General features: G+C 46.0%; 1 protein-coding gene across 2 annotated transcripts in view; it reads right to left on the reverse strand.

Annotated features, from left to right (window-relative positions):
- Positions 1–23,200, reverse strand: part of atp1b4 (ATPase Na+/K+ transporting subunit beta 4) — a 74,920-nt gene extending 51,720 nt beyond the window's left edge. The window contains exons 1-2 of one of the 2 annotated variants that reach the window (XM_078547633.1): positions 20,862–20,936; positions 20,608–20,674 (exon numbers count right to left, since the gene is read on the reverse strand). In XM_078547633.1, coding sequence (XP_078403759.1) covers positions 20,608–20,670 — 63 coding nt within the window. In that variant the 5' untranslated portion in view covers positions 20,671–20,674; positions 20,862–20,936. Of the gene's footprint in view, positions 1–20,607; positions 20,675–20,861; positions 20,937–23,154 lie in introns of those variants that run through there. The other variant, XM_078547634.1, reaches the window with a different exon arrangement.
- Positions 23,201–24,104: the final 904 nt, after the last annotated feature.

Consider the following 24,104-nt stretch of genomic DNA (forward strand, 5'->3'; position numbering starts at 1 on the left):
AACCTGGACCAAGGTCTCCATGATTGCCGCCATCCTACCAGTGTTGACCTCGATGAGTTGGCATGCCGGTGCTGTCATCTCAGACTAAAGGCAGACGGACTCCTCCATCATGCCTTGCAATCTGAGGAGAGCAGTAGACATCCCTCCCTAGTGTTCCCGAGCTTGCCTTTGCAGCTCCAGCAACTGAGGTATGACCGAGTCCAGAGGCTCGTCATCTGACTCGTACTCAGCAGATTTCTGGCCTCCAGCAGTCCTCCAAGTGTGGAAGACCTGGGAAATCCCTGCTGCCGCCTGATGTGGATCAGACACTGTGATGTGCTCACCAGATTGTGATCCCGAGGCTACTCTAGAACTAGGTCCTGCCGAAGTGTGTGTCTTGGCGATGGTAGAGGGTGTGGGTGAGCGCTGTGATGGGTCTTCAGTGAGGGTGTCATTAGATTGCTCTTCTGAAGTGTCTTCGGGGCTTGAGGTGAGGACCTGGTTTGTGGACCACCTCGGCTGTTCCCAGATGTGCCTGTGAAAGCAAGGAGAGATAATTAGTGCACGGCAGGGGACTGCGGAACAGGGGAACTCGCTCACAGCATGGCTGTCTGATGAACGTTGCGCTGCTGGATCCTCACTTGGTTGAGCATCACCGACTTCACCATCAGCACAGGACCAGTCCAGATCGTTGCTGGCTAGCTAGATAACTCTATTTTCAAAGTCCATGAGGACCTTGATTTCAGGCATTCCTCCACCAGTCTGCAACCTCTCCCTTTTGCTGTGTGCCAGCTTGTCCTGCATGAGTACAGATGGAGAGAGTGTAAGTAGGACACTTGCCAGGCCAGATGAGAAGGATACCTGGCATGTCTGGGTGGTGAGTGGTACCATGGACGGGATGAGGACGCGATCCACAGGGCAGATGAAGGTGTGTGTGAGAGAGCGAATGATGATGTCTCTTGAACTGGCAGTGAGTGAGATCCTTGTGGATGTGTGATGGGATTGTGACTGAGTGAGTTGAGAGTGATGAGGAGAGTGACTTATCCTGGCAGAACGGAGGAGATCATTCATCCTCTTTTGGCACCGGGTGGCTGTCCCCTTTTGCAGGGTGTTGGCACTGACCTGCGCAGCCACCGCCTCCCATGCTGGCTTGGTAACCCTGCTTCCTGGTCTTTGCCCAAAGCAGGGGTAGAAGACTTCAGGTTGGACCTCCACTGTATCCAGTAGGTGCACAAGGGAGGCGTCACTAAATTTAGGGGCAGCATGTTTCCTCCCTTTGGCAGCTATTACTTTCCAACAGTTTTCGATGCCTTATAGAGTACTAGCTCCGTGCAGGGCGCCCTTTAAATATGGCGCCAGGTTACTGAAAGCCTGAGGTGATGGTAGCCGGGCAAATCAGAGGCCACCCCGCCAGCGATCCGGCGTGAAACCCGTGCCTCTGCATTTTTGAAACAAAGTGCCGCAAGAAACAGCGGGAAAATCTGCCATTACCTTCAGCTGGTCAAATCTCGCTTTCTCTGCCCGATATATCGGACTGTGCCGATTTCTGGGACGATTCCGCTCATGGATTCATTCTTCTCAAAAATATCAAGTGAAATTTGGTATCTTTGGTTGCTGAAAATCTATACAACGTGCTTTATTTCTGAATGTTTTTGATAACCCATTTTAATCAAGAACCTTTAGTTAGGATGACTGGGTAGCCTGGTGTGTTAGGAAATTATTCTTTCACTTTTGAGACCCAAGTCTGAAACCAGGCTAAACAAATGAAGAGGAAGAACTTTCATTTATTAGGAGACTTATCACATCCTCAGTCTATCCCGAAATTGCTTCACACCCAATGGGCGGAGTCTTACACCCCATCGCAGTGGGGGCGGGGTCTTAAAATGAGCCATTCAAAAGTATATTGACTTCGGCAGGACCATCAAATCCTGATGACGTAAAATTCCACTCAATTAATTATTTTTGAAAATGAGGCCATTGTTGATGATGGAATGGACGGACCTAATGGAATGAAGGTTGTCTCTCTGCTGACTGTCAACATTCTATGTGGAATGAATTTGGACACTCTCAATTCAGTTTTCATTGAGCACCATCCCATTGCATAAAACTGTTCACAATTCAACATGAATAAGCAATTTCACACAGAGAAACCATGACTGGCATAGAAAATGGGGTGCAAGAAAATCCCAATTTGGGGTTCTCTACTGAGGTAACCTTAACTTGCACCAAATCCCATGCACCTGTCACCCTTGTGATCGCTGACCTATATTGGCTCCTAGTCCAGCAACACCCCGATTTTAAAATTCTCATCCTTGTTTTCAAATCCCTCTGTGGCCTCGCCCCTCCTTATCTCTTTAACCTCCGCCAACTCTACAGGGATTTCTGCACTCCACCAATTCTGGCTGTGTGCACATTCTTAATTTTAATATTTTCTTATTCGTTCATGGGATGTTGGTGTCGCTGTCTAGACCAGCATTTATTGCCCATTCCTAATTGCCCTTGATCAGAGGGCATTTTAAGAGTCAACTGCATTGCTGTGGGTCTGGAGTCACATGTAGGCCAGACCAGGTAAGGACGGCAGATTTCCTTCCCTAAAGGACATTAGTGAATCAGATGGGTTTTTATGACAATCGACAGTGGTTTCATGGTCATCATTAGACTTTTAATTCTAGATTTTTTTATTGAATTCAAATTCCACCATCTGCCGTGGTGGCATTTGTACCCAGGTCCCCAGAACATTACCCTGGGTCTCTTACCGTTAAAAACAGATGAAGAGTCAGCGTGGTTTGCTAGTGTGGACTTGTCAGATGTATCTATTCAGCACACATTTTTGGTGTGCTTTTCCAATGAGCGAGAATAAATTTTATTTGAACAACAAAAAAAAGTTACCAGTCCAGTGACAGTACCACTAAGCCGCCGCCTCCCCAGTTGCTCAACCATTGGTAGCCGAGCCTTCCACAGCCTAGAACATGAACTTTACTCAGTAAACATGTCCCCTGTCTCTACCCCTCTCTCCTCCTTGAAGGCACTCCTTAAAACCTCCTTCTTTGACCAAGCTTTTGGTCAGCTGTCCTAATATCTCCTTATGTGGCTCAGTGTCAAATATTGTTTGATTATTCTCTCGTGAAGCACCTTGGGATGTTTTACTACATTAAAGGTACTACTAAATGCAAATTATGCAAATTATTGTAGTTGTTGAGGTTGCGGGGACACTTGATCAAGGTGAAGCAAATAAGTTTTATTCTGCAGGAAGTATTCCCCTGAATTGCATTTTGCATGTCATCAGCTAACGGCCAAAATGGCTATAAAGATTCTTCAAGACTCCCTTAGAAAACATGTGAGGCTGCATATTCTGTACTTCAGTTATTTTGTTGCAGTTTGTGCACTACCTGGCGTGTTATATTAACTTTGAGCGACAGTGTAACATGGGCAATGTAATGCTCAATTTACACCCTGCCCGATTTTAGCCTGCCACTGACTTTCTTTTATTCATTCAGGTGATGTGGGCTTTGATGGTTGGGCCAGCATTTATTGCCCATCCCTAGTTGCCCTTGAGAAGGTGGTGGTGAGCTGCCTCCTTGAATCGCTGCAGTCCCTGTGGTGTAAGTACACCCACAGTGCTGTCAGGGATGGAGTTCCAAGATTTTGACCCAGCAACAGTGAAGGAAAGGTGATATATTTCCAACTCAGGATGGTGAATGACTTGGAGCGGAACTTCCAGGTGGTGGTGTTCCCATCTATCTGCTGCCCTTGTCCTTCTAGGTGGTAATGGTCGTGGGTTTTGGAAGGTCCTGTCTAAAGACCCTTGGTGAATTCCTGCAGTGCATCTTGTAGATGGTACACACTGCTGCTACTGTGCGTCGGTGGTGGAGGGAGTGAATGTTTGTGGATGTGGTGCCAATCAAGCGGGATGCTTTGTCCTGGATGCTGTCAAGCTTCTTGCGTGTTGTGGGAGCTGCACTCATCCAGGCAAGTGAAGATCCCCACTTCTGACCTTATGATGAAAGGAAGGTCATTGATGAAGCAGCTGAAGATGGTTGGGCTATCTTCCTTTGTGCTAGGTATGACTCCAACCAGTGGAGAGCTTTCCCCCTGATTCCCATTGACTCCAGTTTTGCTAGGGTTTTGATGCCTCACTCGGTCAAATGCAGCATTGGTGTCAAGGGCAGTCACTCTCACCTCACTTTGGGAGTTCAGCTCTTTTGTCCATGTTTGAACCAAGGCTGTAATGAGGTCAGGAGCTGAGTGGCCCTGGCGGAACCCAAATTGGGCATCAAACTGGAAATAAAAATCTTGAGAGATGTAAAAAGGGCTGGCTGCCAACTCACTATCACCCCTTTTACAACGTCACAAATTCAAGATCTACCCCAATTCCAAGTGAAAAGAGGAGCAGAAGAGTTTTAAAGGGGAGCAAAAAGGGCTCAATGGCAAGAAAGGAAAAAATGCACATGTGTGTGTTTATGAAAAATGACTCAAATATAGAGAATTTAAAGGAAACAACATGTAGTGGCATACAGGAGGCCTGATCATAATATGCAAGTGATCCTTTCATCACTATAATGGTCAATTACATTTGTCATTTCACCCCAGCCTCACCTCCTCCGCAGGATTTACAAAAGGCCAGGACTAAATCACTGTATGTGCTGGGAGATATTATCAACACAGACTATCAATGAGTATATTCTTAGGTTAAAATCAATAGAAGATTCCCATCAAGATGATGATTTCACCATCTCATTATGAATCATTGACTTTACAGCTACGTTTTCGCCAAGGTTGAAAGGGGGGAGAATTTACTCTGATGTACAATAATTCCACACCATTAATACATGAAGAATACCAATAGCAGAAGTGCAGCAAATCTGAATCTAATGTGCAAAAAGAATAGAGATTTCCCTAGAAGCAAGAAATAGTGAGGAATCATTTTGGATCCTCTGAAATAAATAGACCGACCCTGGGGAGTTAATCTTAGAATAGGATCATTTAAGATTCACCTCTCCTTAAGAAACTTTGGGTTTAGTCTACTCTCAATCGCCAGCAAAGTGAGGGGAGGTGTCATCATCAGTGTGATCTAGTGGCACTTACACAGCAATAACCTGCTCACTGATGCTCAGTTTGGGTTCCGCCAGGGCCACTCGTGACCTCATTACGGACTTGACCCGAACATGGACAAAAGAGCTGAACTCAAGAGGTGAGATGAGAGTGACCACCCTTGAAACAAGGCAGCATTTGACCGAGTGTGCCATCAAGAAGCCCTGGTAAAATTGAAGTCAATGGTTGAATTCACTGGTTGAAGTCATACCTAGCACAAAGGAAGATGGTTGTGGTTATTGGAGGCCAATCATCACAGCCCGCGGACATTGCTGCAGCATTTCCTCAGGGTAGTGTCCCAGACCCACAACCATCTTCGGCTGCTTCATCAATGATCTTCCCTCCATCATATGGTCAGAATTGGGGATGTTTGCTAATGATTGCACAATGTCCAGCGCCATTCACAACTTCTCCAGTGCTGAGGCAGTCCATTTGCATATCCAGCAAGACAAGGACAACATTCAAGTTCAGGTTGACAAGTAGCAAGTAACCTTTGTGCCACACAAGTGCCAGGCAATGAACATCTCCATTAAGAGAGAATCATTGTGTTTTGAGTTCGTTTTGATATTGTTTCATTGCATTTCTCTTTTAGTTCCTTCTGGAGTCAATTCATTCATTTTACATGTTTAGGTTCTTAACTTAATTAACTGTACAAAAGAATTACTATAGTGTGTGATTTTTGATTGTATACAGCTGTTGATCAGAAATCACAACTATATTTATTACCACAGCCTATCTGGCACAAGCTGGCCCTTTCTCACCATCGGACAGAGATACTCTCAGTGATGCTTTACTGTTCTGCAGCACATACTCTTAGCAAAATAACGTTCGCAATTCAAGTGAAATTCTACCTATTTTCTCAGCGTGGAATAATAACTGAATTGAGCGCATTCAGAAACGTCAATTACCCAAGGTGTGTCCTGCTTTGAATCCTTCTACTCTATTGCAAGTTAGTGCAACTATATTTTAGTGCATCTCCAGCAGTAAATTCATACCATCTGTAGGTGGTGTTTTGACATGTTCATACCCACGATAATATTCCATATTTGACAGAACTGGAGTGTTCACAGGACAGTACTCTCCAACTAATCTGTATTAAACCAAACTAAGGAGTCTTTTGTTTGAATTTTTAAAAAAAGTTTCCACTGTGTTGAGGTATTGAAAGATAATATTGGACTCTTTGGAGTTGGTTCTGTGTTTGAAATCAGGTTTTTTTTTTTCCCAGCTCTTAGATGAAAGTAACACAAGCTAAAGAAAATGCTTTCCATCCAGCTCCACTCTTGCTGTTTTCCTCCTGAATGCATTAGCTCTTACTCAGGTTTATTTCCGTCAAGATGGAAGCCCTCTAACACTTCCACCAAGCGGTCAGTCTTAATTTTTGAACCCAGTTAGTGCTGGCAATATACATTTCCATGCAGCTGTTGTTTCTTTTTTTATCATGGGATGTGGGTGTCACTGGCAAGGCCAGTATTTGTTGCCCATCACTAATTGCCTTTGAACTCAGTGGCTTGCTCAGCCATTTCAGAGGGCAGTTAAGAGTCAACCATATTGCTGTGGATCTGGAGACACATGTAGGTCAATCCAGGTAAAGATAGCAGATTTCCTTCCCTAAAGGGCATCAGTAAACCCAGATGGGTTTTTAATGACAATTTCATGGTCACTATTACTAAGGTTAGCTTTATAATTCCAGATTTATTAATTACATTTAAATTCCACCAGCTGACATTGTGGGATTTGAACCCAGAGCATTAGCCTAGGCCGCTGGATTACTAGCAGAGTAACATTGCCAATATGCCTTTTTTTTAAAGTAACCTTATTCTAGTATTATACCATGCATATTTACATATACACAAGAGTATATACACAAAATCAATGACTGTGTAGTACTTGAAGATATAGATATTGAGAATCCTATACCATCATTAAATCCTATAGGATTGTTGAAGAAGACTTCCTGCCGACAGAAAACTGACTTTTTAGCTCCTGTGATATTTTGCCCTCCTGCCCACCACAGGTGGGAGTGGAAAATCCCGGCCTAAGTGTTTGAATAGTTAAAAGCCAATTAGGCTCACAGAAGAAGAGATTCAAACCTCGGATCCAATCCTTTAAACCAAGGGTATAAATTAAAACTAGAGGGGTCTGCTCAACTAAAAAGGTTTAAGGGAAGCTATGCTGAATCTTATAAAGCTCGAGTTAGGCCCCAACAGTTCTGGTTGCCACGCTTTAGGAAAGATGAGAAGATCCTTGAGAAGCTGTAGAGGAGGTTTACCAGAATGGTTCCAGGGTTGGAGGATTTTAGTTACAAGGTGAAGTTGGAAAGACTGGGATTGATCTCGTTGGAGCAAAGGTGGTTGAGGGGAGATTTGATAGAGGTGTACAAGATTATGACAGGCTTAGATAAGGTAGACAAGGAGAAACTCTTCCCATTAGCTGATGGTACAATTGGGGCTGGGGTGACACAGATTTAAGATTTTGGCTAAGAGATGCAAGGGGGAATGTGAGGAAGAGCTTTTTTCACTCAACGAGTGCGCTCCAGCCTTCAATGGCAGATCACATTTCCCACCGAGCCACGTTGGGGAGGCCTTTTGCATACATTAGAGTATCATGAATGTTCGTTATCAAGGCAGCTCGCTGGAATCAAGCCCCGACCCTGTATCAAAAGCTTCTAATTAGATCAGCGTGGTTCACAACCGGATATAAGCGGCATGCGCATGGCAAACTGCACTTCGCTCCTGACTTCAAGGTAAGTTCACCTACCTTGCATTGTGCTGCGCTCGCACCTCCACAGATTCAGTGCCAGGCTTCAGCCCATCAACTTCACACAAGGCTCCATATACCAGACCGGCGGGTGGGTTCTAATGTGCCACGGATTAAAGGTTTGACTAGGTGGGTGGAGACAAGACCGAGGCAAGGGAAGGGGCTGGAGGGCAAAGGCTTGACTGGGAGGGGCAGAGACTGGGGAATGTTGAACACAGACAACTGACTGCCGGGGGTTGAGGGGGGTAAACTGTTGTTTATAATTTCATTTTCCACTGCTCCATTGCTTCGGGTTCCAAGATGGTGTTCCTCAGGTTTTATTAACAGTCCAGCTTCGACCCTTCCTGTGTGACTGTGGGAATCCCTCTCATCGTCCTGGAGGATCATAACTTTCAGGTTTCCCTCCCTCCTATTATTCTCAGTCCTCCCCCTGTAATTCTGGATCCCATTGTTATAGTGGTTGATATCCCTGAGTTTTTTGTGGTGGATATTCCCATGTCCCGTGTAAACCTTACCCCACTTCATCTTGAGGCCTACTGTACCATGACATGTAGGGACCTCCCACCCAATAAAACCATCAAGTGCCCACCCTACACTACCTGCTCCCAATTTACAGGCTGGAGATAGCTCCCCTGACTATGGCTATGCTGTGTGCGACCTAGTACTATGCCAGAAACCCCTTGGACAGCCATGGGGGAAGACTGGGGGCAAAGAAATCTCATGGCCAGATAGTAAAGAGAGTCAAGGGCAGCAGTCCAAAGGGGGTCCCACGCAAAATGGCAAGACAGCCGACTAAAGAAGCACTTAGGTAGTGATTTGGGCTTGAAAAGATTGTCCTTGTTGAAGTCCAGGGAGGGGGAGGGCATATCAGTCCACTGTCAGTAGTGCCCAGTATGTTGTGCAGAGGGTGTGGTCAACATCTCACGCACAGCGGTCCGAGGGGCTTCTGGCATAGTACTAGGCCGCACATGGCATAATCATAGACAGGGGAGCCAGCTCCAACCTGTAGATTGGGAGCAGGTAGTGTAGGGCAGGCACTTAATAGTTTCATTGGGTGGGAGGTCCCTACATGTCACGGTACAGTAGGCCTCAAGATGAAGAGGGGTAAGGTTTACATGGGCATGGGAATATCCACCACAAACGAATCAGGGATATCAACTACTACAACAATGGGGTCCTGAATTACAGCAGGAGGACTGAGAATAATAGGAGGGAGGGAAGCCTGAAAGTTATGAGCCTCCAGGATGATGAGAAGGATTTTCACAATCACACAGGGAGGGTCAAAGCTGGACTGTTAATAAAACCTGAGGAACACTATCTTGGAACTTGAAGCAATGGAGCAGTGGAAAATGAAAGTCTAAACAATGCTGCTGAGGAGGGCTGTTTGGGCTTCTGGGAAGAGCACCTCACAGCACTGGGGGTCGATTAAAGGGCACCCATCTGAAACCTGTATTCCAGAATGAGGGGGAATGCACAGCTGAGACATGGTAGGAGCATCACTGTTATAGCAGAGTCAATAATGAATTTTCAGTGTAAAAGCACATTCATGCAAGATTAATTCAGGACAGTTCCAATTATTGATCTCTGTGCAGTAACCTTTTACAACAATTGTGGCTATTCCCCTCTGTGATTGTGACTCCGAAAGCAAGTGGGAACCTGGACAAGCCAGAGAAGTCTTTTGGGAACACCGCCTCAGAACCTCATTGCTGCCAGGTTCAGAGATGGGAATCCCAGGCCCCCCAAAAAGAATCTCATGCCCTCACAAAACATCTGTCCTCATGTGTAATGCAAAGGATGTAGTCGTTCGGGCCACTGAATGAGTAATGTGTAAACTGAAATAAGTGCGGACCATCCGAGTGCTTGGCTAAGTCCATCTCACAGCAGTAAGTCTACTGAGATGGGGCAAGGGGGGGTAAGGTTTGGCTGAGGGAAGGATACTGTGAACTGAGAGTGTTCATAGCCATGGCCATACTTCATTGGTTAATAGGTGCCGATACTGCAAGCAAGCCCTTAAAGCCACAGTCACTCACTAGTCAGCGAAAGAAAAAGAGCCTTTGGAGACTGCTGCTAACTTGTTTTTATTTGAATAATCCAACAGAGTGAAGAATGTGAAGAAAATGGAGGCTGCATTTAATGGCAGACGAGAGCCCGCATGAGCTCTGAGTATGTTCTTTTGGATTGCAGATTCTCAGGGATGACAGAGAGTACATGGAGATAAAGAAGTTACCTTTCTCCTTGCACACCTACACCTCTTGTACACTACACCTTCACCTTTCCACAATACAGACGAATCAGGGAACTACATGAGCCTCCATCTTACATAGCCAAGAATCAGCATTATTTGTACCCACAACACTTGTCAACAAGGTGTCTCACACAAGCACTTTTTACACAGAGGGTGATGTATTACTGATGTCGGGAATGAGCTGAGAAGGGGCACACACTGTGATGAGATGGTTTCACACAACATGGACCAGAGGCACATGATGCAAGATCAGCGCTAAGTGGGGGGAGGGGAAATAGTGTGACCCCTGATAGACCACAACACAACTCAGCATACAGAGGAGGCATACACAAGAGGAGATGTGGAATGGGTGCATAGGTGGAAGGTATATACATGTGGTGAACACCTGTGCCACCGTTGTGCTCCTACTATTTCTTGATCCTCCTAACCCTGCTGCTACATCTTGGTGCATCCACACCAGAGGTTGAGGCAGCCTGCTGATTTCTACGCCCTGTTGTCTGTGATGACTTTGGTGGACGCCCTCTGAAGGGCCAACACCTGGAGGGCTCCGGCCTGCTTTTGGGTTCCTGCTGTGGGGCAGGTGCACCCTCCTTGGTCTGTGGAGCTGGAGGTGGTGGGGTCACAGGCAGTGGGGATTGGGATTGGCTGGATACTCCCGGAGTCACCTGGGCGGATGGCCCCGGTGTGTCTAGCTGCTGGTCCTCGTCCCTATGGGCCCCTTGTGGAGAAGGGCGGCTGGAGTGAGATTGAGGTGCCCTGACCCCCTCTCACATAACCACCGATGGATTCCACCAACGCTTACAGCGATGGAGTGCAGCTTCTGGCACCATTCAAGACCTAAGTTCTGGACCAAGGTTTCCATGGCAGCCGCCATCCTACCAGAGTTGACCTCGGTGCACTGGCCTGTCATCGCTATTACCTTAGGCTGAACGTGGAGGGACTCCTCCATCATACATTGCAATCTGTGGAATGCATCTGACAACGCTGCCTGATATTCCAGTGACTGTCACTGCAGCTCCAACATCTGCGTTAAGACAGTCATCTGACTGAGACTCAGCAAAATTCTGGCCTCCAGCCGTCTTCCGAGTGCTGGTGACCTGATACTTCCCTGCATCCACCTGCTGTGAATTAGAATCTGTGCTGTGCTCACCAGATTGTGACCCCGTGCCAGTTCTAGATCTAAGTTCCAACGAGGTGTGTGTTTCTGCGCTGTTGGAGGGTGGGGGTGAGCACTTTGATGGGTCTTCCATTGTTGTGTCCTCAGGATCCTCATTCGAGGAGTCAAGAGGGCTGGAGAGGTGGGACTGACTCTCAGTGCCCCTGTGTCATCTGGCAGAGGTGCCTATGAAGGACAATTTTACAGAGGGCGGAGGGAGTATGAAAATGGATTTTGGAGTTGGAGCAGTAGTTGCTATTAGTAGGTAAGACCTCACATTCTATATTGTTATAATGTATATATCCTCATGGCTAATTACTAAAATTTTAAAACTGGACAAAGACACTTTTTGAAATGGTTGAAGATATGTCTGTCTGTAACGCTCAAACAATAGGAGCTAATATGGCAGTTTCACAGAAACTGATACCTCGTTAACTCTGAAGAGACCCTAATGACCCCTGTGGGCTGCACAGGCCAAATTCAAAGGGAACTAAACAAAGGCTATCTACATTTCATAAGCCAGGCCTGGCCAACCGGAGCTGATTTGTCTACTAGAACCCGCAACCTTCCATTCAAGACTTAATGGTTGGAACATTAACACTCTCAGGGACCTAGACAAGGGATACACAGCCTTTGTCAAAGCCAAAGTGGAGAGGTGGGAGCCATGTGACATGAACCCCAGCTGATGGAACCAGTAACATTGCCTTGTGGTACTAAAAGACCTCAGTCTGCCATTTTTCCATCTACTAAGCAGCAGCACAGAAAAAGGGCTCAGTTCAGGTTCGAATGCCTGCCCTTTCTACACCGTTTTGACTGGAACTTCTGTACCATCTGCTACAAGGCTGATTCACCTCTGCCTGCCTATCTCATCATGGAAGTCAACTCTACCGGTAAAGTGAATTATCCAGCATCAGTTTTCAACCTGCTAACCTCTGTGAAGGAATACACCATTGGATTTTGATTCTGGATTCTGGACACGTGAAACAATAATTCTTTCCTCTGTGACCTTTACCCTGTAAATCTTTTTTTCTTCATCCCTCTTTTACTGTATGAGTGTGTAGGGGGCTATGTACAGACACCCTCCCCATCCCCCCTGTGTTTTGAGGGTGTGCAAATAAACTAATTCTTTGAGTTCATCCTATCACGAGTTTGCTGTGGAATTATTAATAGAAAATTGGATCACACCAAAACGGAGGGGTTGGGAAACACACCATCACTTATACAGGGGAAAACAAAATCAAAACACCTTTCTGTTTACAGATGGGTGGTGAGAGGAGGAATCAGAGTGCTTAAATTAACCCCACTCCTGTCCATAACCGAAATTGGGAGATCAAATCCAGGATAACCCATTTGAATTTGACCAGAGTCCAAGACGAGCCAAATCTGATAAAAAAGAGTCAGTTGGAAACAAGAAAGGTAAAACTCAGTGGCTGAAAAAAAATTTTAAAACACAAGTAACTTACCACAACAAATTCCATTTCCCCAACACTAAGTAAATGGCAACTTTTAATGCCCAAATGTGGTTCAAACAAGGGAATTTGAATGGTGAAATTTCAGCAGCCCTTAGCACAGAACAAGTGAAAGCTGTAGCCAAAGAGGTACAGTTAAAGTTGCCCAGTAAAGTGAAGAGGGGGCAGTCATGGACTCATCAGAGCCCTCCCTTGCATGTTCACCTGGACATCCCTCCCTCCGGATCCCTTGCCCCTTTGGAACCTCTCCTCCCCCTTGGAACTCCTTCCCCCCTGAACCTCTCCCCCCCCTTGAAACTCCTTCCCCCCTGAACCTCTTCCCCCCTTGGAACCTCTGCCCTACCCCAGACTCCTCCCGCCACCCGCAAACTCCCCCGCCCCCAGCTTAGTCCTTCTCCCTTCCTGACTCCTTCAAAGACCCTTACTTCTTCCTCCACCCTTACCCTCTCACCTCTCCACGCATCTTCTTCTCCTTGGACTCCCTCCCCTCTCCGCACACCTTCCTTCCCCCAGACTCCCTCCCCTCTCCACACTCCTTTCTCCCCCTTGACTCCCTCCCCTCTCCACACTCCTTCCTCCCCATGGACTCCCTCCACTCTCCGCATTCCCATCTCCCACCGGACTCCCTTCCCTCTCCACACTCTTTCCGCCTCCAAACTCCTTCCCTTACACCTTCCACCCGCTTCTTATGCCTACGTTCCCAGTTGTTGTTATCTCCTCCATTACCACCTCCTCCCCTGTAATCCCTCCCCCCTCCCAACCTCTCACCCTTCTGACACCTTTGTTACCCGTGCCAACCTCACACACCCCCCGACACTTCTTCCTCTCTCAGTCAATCCTAGGACCTTCCCCTCCTACCTCACGGTACATCTTCCTCTCCACCCCCTCCACCATCATCCTCCGTGAGCAGACCCTCAACGGTGACTTTCCAACTCCTGTGCACTACTTCGCAGCCAAGCCATGTCCACGAGAATCCACCCAGCATGCCATGGACGCTCCTCCAGTGTGCCACTGTTATCGGGCTCCAGCATCTTCTGCTCCTCAGATGTCCGCGATGTGAGCAAGGACGTGGTGGTAAAATCCCGACTTCTGCACGTCACAGTTGTCAAGACATATTCTGCACCCGTGTGTTTTCCCACCAATGTGGGTGGACGATCCAGTGTGGAGGGATGATTCTGGACTGGCCTTATAATGATTTGCAGATGTATTACAATGAGGTTCTCGACATCCGATGGTGGGAAACCCCATCGATGAGCTGAGCGCATGATTACAAACTGGTTTCATGATGTGTGGAACTGATTTCTAGCCGTCTCACCATTTTGTCCACTCGCGCCGTCAAACATACCCGATGCCAGTGAGCACGGAAGATTCCGCCCCTGATATGTCCATGAATTATGAGCACATGAAGGCTGCCATTCTAAGTGTCTATGAGTTAGTCCCAGAGGAATATCACCAGCAATTCTGGAATGCTCATAGGAAGCCCACACAAAACTGCACTGATTTTGAACAGCTAAAGCAAATCACATTCGACCAGTGGGTAAGATCCCTGAGAATCCCAAGCCCCTACGAGGGGCTGCGTGAGTTGGTATTGTTGGAGGAGTTCAAAAGTACCCTCCAACCTGCGAATACACCGAGATGAGCAGAGAATCCTCACATCCAGGGATGCAGTCTGTCTGCAGACAACTATGATCAGGTATAGGCAGACCCTTTCCAAACCATTCCCATGAACATTGGAAAGATAAACATTGCGACCTAGATAGGAAAGGCCCCCCCACACAGAAAAGAAAACACAAAGGAGGGTGCGAGAAACCATCCTGCGGCCCAAAAGGAGAACCCTCGGAGACCAGTGTGTTCTCATTGCAATAATATAGTCCGTTCCAGACCAAGTACTGGAGATTGCAAGGGAAGCCAGTAGGTCAATAGGGCTCCATATGAGTAGTCCACCGAAGGACACCCCTATGGGTAGCGCAGCAGAGCAGGCAGAGACTCTCACTTCAAAAACTTACCTTTTGGGCGGCGTGGCACTATGTACATCTGAGCCAGACAAACTCGCAAAGAGTTTCCAGAGCTTTGTCCTTTCAGGAACAGTGTCCCCTTGCCCTGTCTACTGTACTGATCCAGGACACAGGGGCCACTCAGCTCTTAATGTTGGAGGGAAACTTAAACCTACTCACCTCCCCCCACCCCCCAACCACCCCCCACCCCCCTCCCGAGTCCTCCCTGAAGGCAAAGCCCCAATCAGTGGAGTGAGAGGAGGATCTGCGTTTGCACCCCTCCATAGGGTCCACCTAGAGCGTGATCTTGTTTCAGCCCCGGTGACGGTAGGCATTGGCCCTGAACTACCAGTAACAGGAATCGATTTCCTCCCTGGAAACAATCTGGCTGGCAGCAAGGTGTTTGTCAGCGAAAGAAAAGAGGCCAATGCCAACCAGCCGAAATCTGCAGGACAGCAGAAAGTTGGGGAAGGTCCAGAGGCCCAAAAGGGTGAAATAACGCCCATAAACATTGAGCGAGGGCTGCTCGGGTGTGGCAAGGCCGAAGCCCGGCCAGTAAAGTTATGAGAGGTCCCAGAAGGACCAATAGAATTCAAAACAGACTCACAAAATATCCCAGAATTAAACAGGGACCCGAGAAGTCCCAGAGCAGGGAAAGAGTTAGCTAGGGAGATGCCCCACGTAGTCAAAGAGCTGGAAGGAAAGCAAGCTTTTAAACCAGGAAAGGAAAATGTTAAGGAATTTCCTGTATGGCTGGCAGAAGCCTTCTTTCCAAATTTATAGAGGGACAAAGGGAGTCCCAAAACAGATGAGAGATAGAGAGTGAGAGGCCTTCCCCAGTTGAAAAGTCACAAAGGAGTGTAGCTGGAGCTGCACCTCCACTAGAGGGAAGAGGTGTTCCAGGGGACATGGAACAAGTTAGGAGAGCACCCCCTCCAAAGCCAAAGGCCCCGGCGAGGAAGCCAATGATTGGTTTAGCCGACAGCTCTCTGGCAAATTTAAATGGGAACCAGGAATGTTCCCAAATTGGCCCAAAAAGAGCGAGGGTGATGCCTCACTTAGATAAAAAGCTACCAGGAGGTACAATGAGAGCTAACCAACCACCAGAGAACAGCATTGTTCCAAAAGACACAGAGCCTACCACCCAACTGACCAGCTGAGGGATCCCAACCAGATTGGATCCCATCCTCACCCACCTTAATTCTGAATCACGAGCCAACCTGAAAGGGTTGCTCACTGGATTTAAAATGATCCATAACAACCCCCCAGGCTACCACAGTCCCTGGATTTGAGCAGTTGAACTCACAGGCTACCAAGATGGACAGGGAGGAGCTAAGCCCAATGATCAAAGGGCTTGGCACTCACAGGGTGAGATGTCCAGCATTCCCCTATGGATAGCCCAAAGCAGTTTGACCATCACTTATCCCCTGAGTGCTAACCACCCTGCGAAACCCACAGACCCTTTCAAGGACACTAAATCATAAGTTGGACAGGCAGAGTTCTGAAACCAATGGCTTTGCTTATGCCTGATCCCCAACAGAGGAAAATTTTGAACTCTAACCCTAAATTGACTTCCCCAAAAGACATATTTTGAACCTTCCCCAAGTCCACCTACCCACTCCACATCCCAGGAAAGCGCAATGTCCTTGCTGATGTACCAACCCAGGTTTAAACAGCAAAAAGAAAATGCAGCAGGGAACTGCCATTGCCCCTGCTCGCTGTGTCTGACTTGTCAGTGTGAATGAGAGAATGCGCGCACACTTTTTTACTTCCTATTGTTCCTTTGTAAGACCACATAAAAGAAAATGAAATAGAATTATTTTTTCTCTAGGCCGCAAGGACTCTCAGGATGCTGAGACCTCACACTCTATATTTTTATAAAATATACATATATATCCTCATGGCTAAATGTCTAAAGTTTTAAAAACTGGACAAAGACCCTTTTTGAAATGATTGAAGCTATATCTGTCTGTGACTCTCGAACAATAGGAACTAACATGGCAGTTTGACAGAAACTGACACCACGTTATTTATGAAGAGACACTAACGATCCCATGTGGGCAGCAGAGACCAAATTCAAAGGGAACAATACAAAGGCCATCTACATTTCATAAGCAAGGCCAGGCCAACCGGAGCCGATTCATTCGCTAGGACAAAAGACCGCGCAGCCTCCCATTCAAGGCATAATGGTTAGAACCAGAGTGGCCTAGCAAGCCACTAATTATATCAAACTGCTAAAAAGTCAATAAAAAGGAAGGAAACCAGATGGACCACCTGGCATTGACCTAGGCAACGGAAATGACAATGGCAAACCCAGCCCTGTCAACCCTGCAAAGTCCTCCTTACTAACATCTGGGGGGCCTGTGCCAAAATTGGGAGAGCTGTCTCACAGACTAGTCAAGCAACAGCCTGACATGATCGTACTCAAGGGATCATACCTTACAGATCATGTCCCAGACGCCACTGTCACTATCCCTGGTTATGTCCTGTCTGACTAGCAGGACAAACCCAGAAGAGGTGGTGGCACAGCGGTATACAGTCGGAAGGAAGTTGCCCTGGGAGTCCTCAACATCCACTATGGTCCCCATGAAGTCTCATGGCATCAGGTCAAATGGAGGCAAGGAAATCTCCTGCTGATTATTACATATCACCCCACCCCCTCCTCAGCTGATGAATCAGTATTCCTCCATGTTGAACACCACTTGGAGGAAGCGCTAAGGGTGGCAAGGGCACAGAATGTACCCTGGGTGCGGGACTTCAATGTCCATCACCAAGAGTAGCTCAGTAGCACCACTACTGTTCGAGCTGGCTGAGTCCTAACTGGCATAGCTGCTAGGCTGGGTCTGCGGCAGGTGGTGAGGGAACCAACAAGAGGGAAAAACATACTTGACCCCATCTTCACCAACCTGCCTACTGCAGATGCATCTATCCATGATAATATCAGTAGGAATAACCATTGTGCAGTCCTTGTGGAGACAAAGTCCCGTCTTCACCCTTTATGGTGTTGTATGGCACTACCACCATGCTAAATGGAATAGATTTTGAACAGATTTAGCAACTCAAGACTGGGCACCCATGAGGCACTGTGGGCCATCAGCAACAGCAGAATTGTACTTAACCACAATCTATAACCTCATTGCCCGGCATATCCCCCACTCTACCATTACTACCAAGCCAGGGGCACAACCCTGGTTCAATAAAGAGTGCAAGAGGGCATGCCAGGAGCAGTACCAAGCATAAGAAAAAATCCGCAACTAATGGATCAGATCTAAGCTCTGGAGTCCTGTCACATCCAGTTGTGAATAGTGGTGGACAATTGAGGAGGCTCCACAAATATCCCCATCCTCAATGATGGAGGATCCCAGCACATCAGTGCAAAAGATAAGGCTGAAGCATTCGCAACAATCTTCAGTCACAGGTGCCAAGTGTGTAATCCATCTCAGTCTCCTCCAGAGGTCTCCAGCATCACAGATGCCCAGTCTTCAGCCAATGTGATTCACTTCACATGATGTCAAGAAACGGCTGAAGGCTTTGGATACTGCACAGGCTATGGGCCCTGACAATATTCCAACAATAGTACTGAAGACTTGTGCTCCAGAGCATGCAGCACCCCTAGCCAAGCTATTCCAATAGAGCTACAACAATGGCATCTGCCTGGCAATGTGGAAAATTGCCCAGGTATGTTCTGTGCACAAAAACAGGACAAATCCAACATGGGCAATTACCTCCCCATCAGTCTAATCTCGATCATCAGTAAAGTGATGGAAGCGGTCATCAGCAGTGCTATTAAGTGGCACTTGCTTAGCAATAATCCGCTCACTAACACTCAATTTGGGTTCCGCCAGGGTCAATCAGCTCCTGACCTCATTACAGCCTTGGTTCAAACATGAACAAAAGAGCTGAACTCCAGAGCTGAGGTGAGAGTGACTGTCCTTGACATCAAGGCAGCGTTTGAACGAGTGTCGCATCAAAGAGCCCTAGCCCGAGGAAAATTCCCCGCTGGTTGGAGTCATACCTAGCATAAAGGAAGATGGTTGTGGCTGTTGGAGGTCAATAATTTCAGTTCCAGGACTTGACTGCAGGAATTTCTCATTGTAGTGTCCCAGACCCAACCATCTTCAACTGCTTTGTCAATGACCTTCCTTCCATCACATGGTCAGAAGTGGGGGTATTCGCTGATGATTGCACAATGTTCAGCACCATTTACAACTGAAACAGTCCATGTCCAAATGCAGCAAGACATGGACAATATCCAGGCTTGGGCTAACAAGTGGCAAGTAACATTCGCGCCATACAAGTGCCAGGTAATGACCATCTCCAACAGGAGAGAATCTAAACATTACCCCTTGATTTTCAAGGCACTACCATCATCAAATCCCCCACTATCAACATCCTGAAGGTTACATTGAACAGAAACTGAACCGGACTAGCAATATAAATACAGTGGCTACAAAAGCAGTTCAGAGGCTAGGGATCCTGTGGTGAGTAACTCACCTCCTGACCCCCCAGAGCATGTCCACCATCCACAAGGCACAAGTCAGGAGTGTGGTGAAATACTCTCCATTTGCCTGGATGAGTGCAGCTCCAACAACATTTCAGAAGCTCAACACCAACCAAGGCAAAGCAGCCTGCTTGATTGGCACCCCATCCACAAACATTCACTCACTCCACCACTGATGCACAGTAGCAGCCTGGCACACAAGTAGCCCTGTGTTTTTGCTTCACCAGGTTGACACCTCACTTTTAGGTATGCCTGGTGCTGCTACTGGCATGCCCTCCTGCACTCTTCATTGGACCAGAGTTGATCCCCTGGCTTGATGGTAATGGTAGAGTGGGGGATATGCCAGACCATGAGGTTACAGATTGTGTTCAAGTACGATTCTGCTGCTGCTGATGGCCCACAGCGCCTCATGCATGCCCAGCCTTGAGTTGCTAGATCTGTTCGAAAGCTATCCCATTTAGCACGGTGGTACTGCCACAGTATGATGGAGGGTGAAGACGGGATCTGGAGTCACATGTAGGCCAGACCAGGCAAGGGCAGCATTACTGCCCAAATGGGTTTTTGTGACAATCCACAATGGTTTCATGGTGATCATTAGATTTTTAATTCCAAATTTTTATTTATTGAATCCAAATTCCACTGTCTGCCCTGGTGGGTTTTGTACCCCCAGAACATGACCCTTCGTCCCTGGGTTACTAGCCTCATGACAAAGCCACTGTAGCAGGGCCACTGTCACCGCCCCCTTCCGGAAGGAAATATAAGGTGTGACGTCATGCTGGTGGCCACGACACGGGACACATGGAGATATTAGAAATAATTATTCTATGCAGTCTTTCTCCAACTGCGAATGTGCCAGCAAGAGACAAGGTTTAGCCTTTTCCACCCGAATGGAACAAGGCTATACAGGATCAACCTTACTGTCGCGGAGAAATTTGGGGTGAAAGTCATCAACATTTTCGTTTCGGAGAATGATTGATACTCTCTGCATGAAGCAAAGCCAAATGGAAGGTGAGAAATGTTGGAACTGAACTGTGGTGTGGTCAGTGACATTAGATTTGGTTTCTTCAAACCCAGTATTAATATCCACCACCCACCCCCACTCCCCACCATTTCCTGCTCAAAACATTCTCCTGCAAAAAAAATCACTACAGCACTGCCTACTTCCAAAGCGGCAATTTCTTATTTTAACACTGTGAGCAAAATATCCTTCCCTTTATCTCTATATTCTTCCAAACCAGGCGTCTAGTGTTCTCCAAGAAGGATTACAAGGAGTGGTGTATGTTTCTTCGTTTCTTTTTACCTTTAACCAATTTAGTTATTATAAAGTCGAGTCTCGAAGTCATCGTGACACAACAGGAATAGTTTGAATAGAAAAGGTTGGATTAATACCCAACCGGTAGACACAAGGGACTCACCGGCGTTTTAATATCGTTCTCATGATGTTCCTCTGTCCCACCGAGTGCGAAATTCATCGCCATGGCTCTTTAATAAGACATGAAATAAAATGATTCTGATCCAACGTATGACTATAACGAGCATTCTCTCTTACCAAGTGTTCGGAAACATTGTCAGACACAAAGATCTGATATTGGCTAAGGCTCCACAATCGATATACAGAATGGCTAGGGGATTTTTGATATCAAATCCCAATAAGCATCAAATCAAATACCTTAGTTTTCCTTGTAGCGATGGAAGGACAGTTATATGTAGCGTTGGTATGACCTTGGGAAGAGGAATTGAACTCAAGGGTCAAAAAATAACTTGCTTCCATCAGAATTGGCAGACGACGCAATTGGAAACTTTTTTGGATTAAGATGGAGTCCCCTATCTTTTTCAAGTGTAGGACTGCACAAAATTGTTCAATAATTTATGGCACTTACTTTTGCCCATTGATAAACGGAATGAGAAATTCCACCCTTCAATCAGTTACTTTGGAAATACAAAACTCGCTCCTTTCCAATTTTGAAATAAGTTTCCCTTTAACCAATGTGTTGCTGTCAATCAGGAATCACTGGAAGACTGTAACTCGTCTGAGGATCTATATATATAACTCTGTATGGAGCACAACTGCAGTCATTCATGTACAAGGGAGCCAGCTGAAGTTCAGTAAAACTTGTCCATAATTACCAAATGTCTAAACACAAATTTCAATAAACAGAGAAAGAAAGGGTCATCTGCGTGTGTTTTTTTTTGTTCATATTGCATTGACGGCTGAGAAGCCCAATCTGATAACTTTTTAGTGACCATAAGATCTGAAACAAAATAACTTTCTCGATCAAGGGGTCACTGACAAGGCTCAGGAAAACTTTCCAGTGTCTCTGACATTGAATTATGGGCGTATTTTCCCCGTCAGACTGTTGTTAATATTGAAGACCTGAGACCTGAAAAATCATACGGACTCAAAACGTTAACTCTGTTTCTCTCTCCACAGATGCTGCCAGACCGGCTGAGTTTTTCCAACATTCTCTGTTTCTATCCCAGATTTCCAGCATCTGCAGTATTTTACTTTTATTTTACTGTATCTGTGTCATGTTGTTTGTGTTTGTGCAGTGAGTGTAGTCCTTGTGTGAAATTGCTCTTCCGTAAACCTGGAGTTTGCCTTACAGCTAAATGCTGAACGCTGGAAATGTGCCCTGCTTATCTTTTTCTGAAAAGCCTCACCATTTGCTTCAGTTACTGTGCTTTTTCCATTATCAGGTGACATTTTAAAAGCTTCTGTTGTTATTTATAAGTCACATGTCCAATTTAATCTGTTCTCACCCATTCTCAAATGTTGTCATTACGAGTGAGACTGTACCCCAGTATGAAACATTGTCATTACCACTGAGACTGTACCCCAGCATGAAACATTGTCATTACCAGTAAGACTGTACCCTTGCATGAAACATTGTCTTTGTTAGAGGTTGTACCCAAGTATGAAACATTGTCATTACCAGTGAGACTGTACTCCCAGTATGAAACATTGTCATTACCAGTGAGACTGTACCCCAGTGTGAAACATTGTCATTACTAATGAGATTGTCCCCCAGCATGAAACATTTTCATTACCAATGAGGCTGTACCCCAGCATGAAACATTGTCATTACCAGTGAGACTGTACCCCAGTATGAAACATTGTCATTACCAGTGAGACTGTACCCCAGCATGAAACATTGTCATTACCAGTGAGACTGTACCCCAGTATGAAACATTGTCATTACCAGTGAGACTGTACCTCAGTATGAAAAATTTTCAGTATCAGTGAGACTGTACCCCAGCATGAAACATTGTCATTACCAGTGAGACTGTACCTCAGCATGAAACATTGTCATTACCAGTGAGACTGTACCCCAGTATGAAACATTGTCATTACCAGTGAGACTGCACCCCAGTATGAAACATTGTCATTACCAGTGAGACTGTATCCCAGTATGAAACATTGTCATTATCAGTGAAACTGCGCCCCAGTATGAAACATTTTCAATATCTGTGAGACTGTACCCCAGTACGAAACATTGACGTTATTAGAGAGGTTGTACCTGAGTATAAAACATTGTTGCTACCAGTGAGACTGTGCCCCATTATAAAAAAAAACGATGGTCAGTTTTGCCCACCTCATTCCCCAATACCAGATCCAGAAAAGCTCCCTTTCTAGTTGGACCAAGCATATGCTGCTAAATAAAGTTCTCCATAACACATTTCAGGAATTTCTCACCCTCCTTTCCACTTGCTAATTCAAGTCCCCCAATTTCACCACTCTATAGTTCTTGCACATCTCTGTGATTTTCCTACCAATTTGCTTCTCTCTCTCTCTCACTATTCAGAGACCAAAGAATACCCCTTTAACACGGTTATAGCTTTCTTGCTTCTTAAATCTAACTAAATGAATTTTGCCCTTGCTCCTTCAAGATCATAATCTCTTTATAACACTATAATGTCTTCCCTAATCAGAACTGCCACTACACCTCCCTTTTTTCCCTTACCTATCTTTTCTGAACATTTGTTCTTCTCCATGGTGCGAAGGACATCACTTGGAGGAAGATCTGGGGGAACAAAGGGCACAGAAGGTACTGTGTGTGGGTGGCTTCAAATATCCATCACCAAGAATGTCTTGATAGTGCTGTATCTCCTGATTTTGGATACTGCATACAGATTCTTTGTACAGTACAGTAATGGTTATTGTAGTAAACCAGAAGTCTAAAGATTGTGATTCCACATGTTTCTCTATGGCAAGTTGTGAAACCCAATTTTATAGATGTGATCATCAATGGTCTAGTTCAATATAAATATCTTAAAACTGCCTTATTGTTGTATAAACACAATTTGTTTCCTAATGTTCTTCTCAGGAAGGTAACCTAACATTACACTCTGGTCATGCCTACACATGACTCCAGTCCCACACTATATGGTTGACCTTTAATGTCCTCTGAAGCATCTCAGTTATAAACAGTCACTACTAAGTGCAGAAATAATGAAATAAGTGGACCAGTCCATTGGAAATTAACCAGACAAAACTTAAGCAATAAGCCTATTCAACCCTGCAAAATCTCTCTTACTAATGTCTGGGGGCTATTGCCTAAATTGAGAGAACAATCCCACAGTCTAGTCAAGCAACAGTCTGGCATAGTCATGTGTATTAACATCTCAGAATGCTCCATTCCCCTCTCTGCATATTTCCTGAATAACTAGCAGGATAGACCTACCAGATGCAGGGGTGAGGGGTGAACATAGTAATATAATGTCGGGCGAGTATTTCCCTGAGAGTCCTCAACAGTAGCCCATGGGGTCGCTTTCTTTCAGGACCAGCAAAGTCAAGGAAATTTCCTCCTAATTATATAGATGTCACCTGCCTCAATTCATGAAGCAGTAGTTCTTCCATGTTGAACATGACTTGGAGGAAGCAAAGAGATAGGATGCCCAATGTTCGCCATCA

The sequence above is a fragment of the Cetorhinus maximus genome, chromosome 8 (assembly GCF_964194155.1).
Source record: "Cetorhinus maximus chromosome 8, sCetMax3.hap1.1, whole genome shotgun sequence".
NCBI classification, from domain to species: Eukaryota; Metazoa; Chordata; class Chondrichthyes; order Lamniformes; family Cetorhinidae; genus Cetorhinus; species Cetorhinus maximus.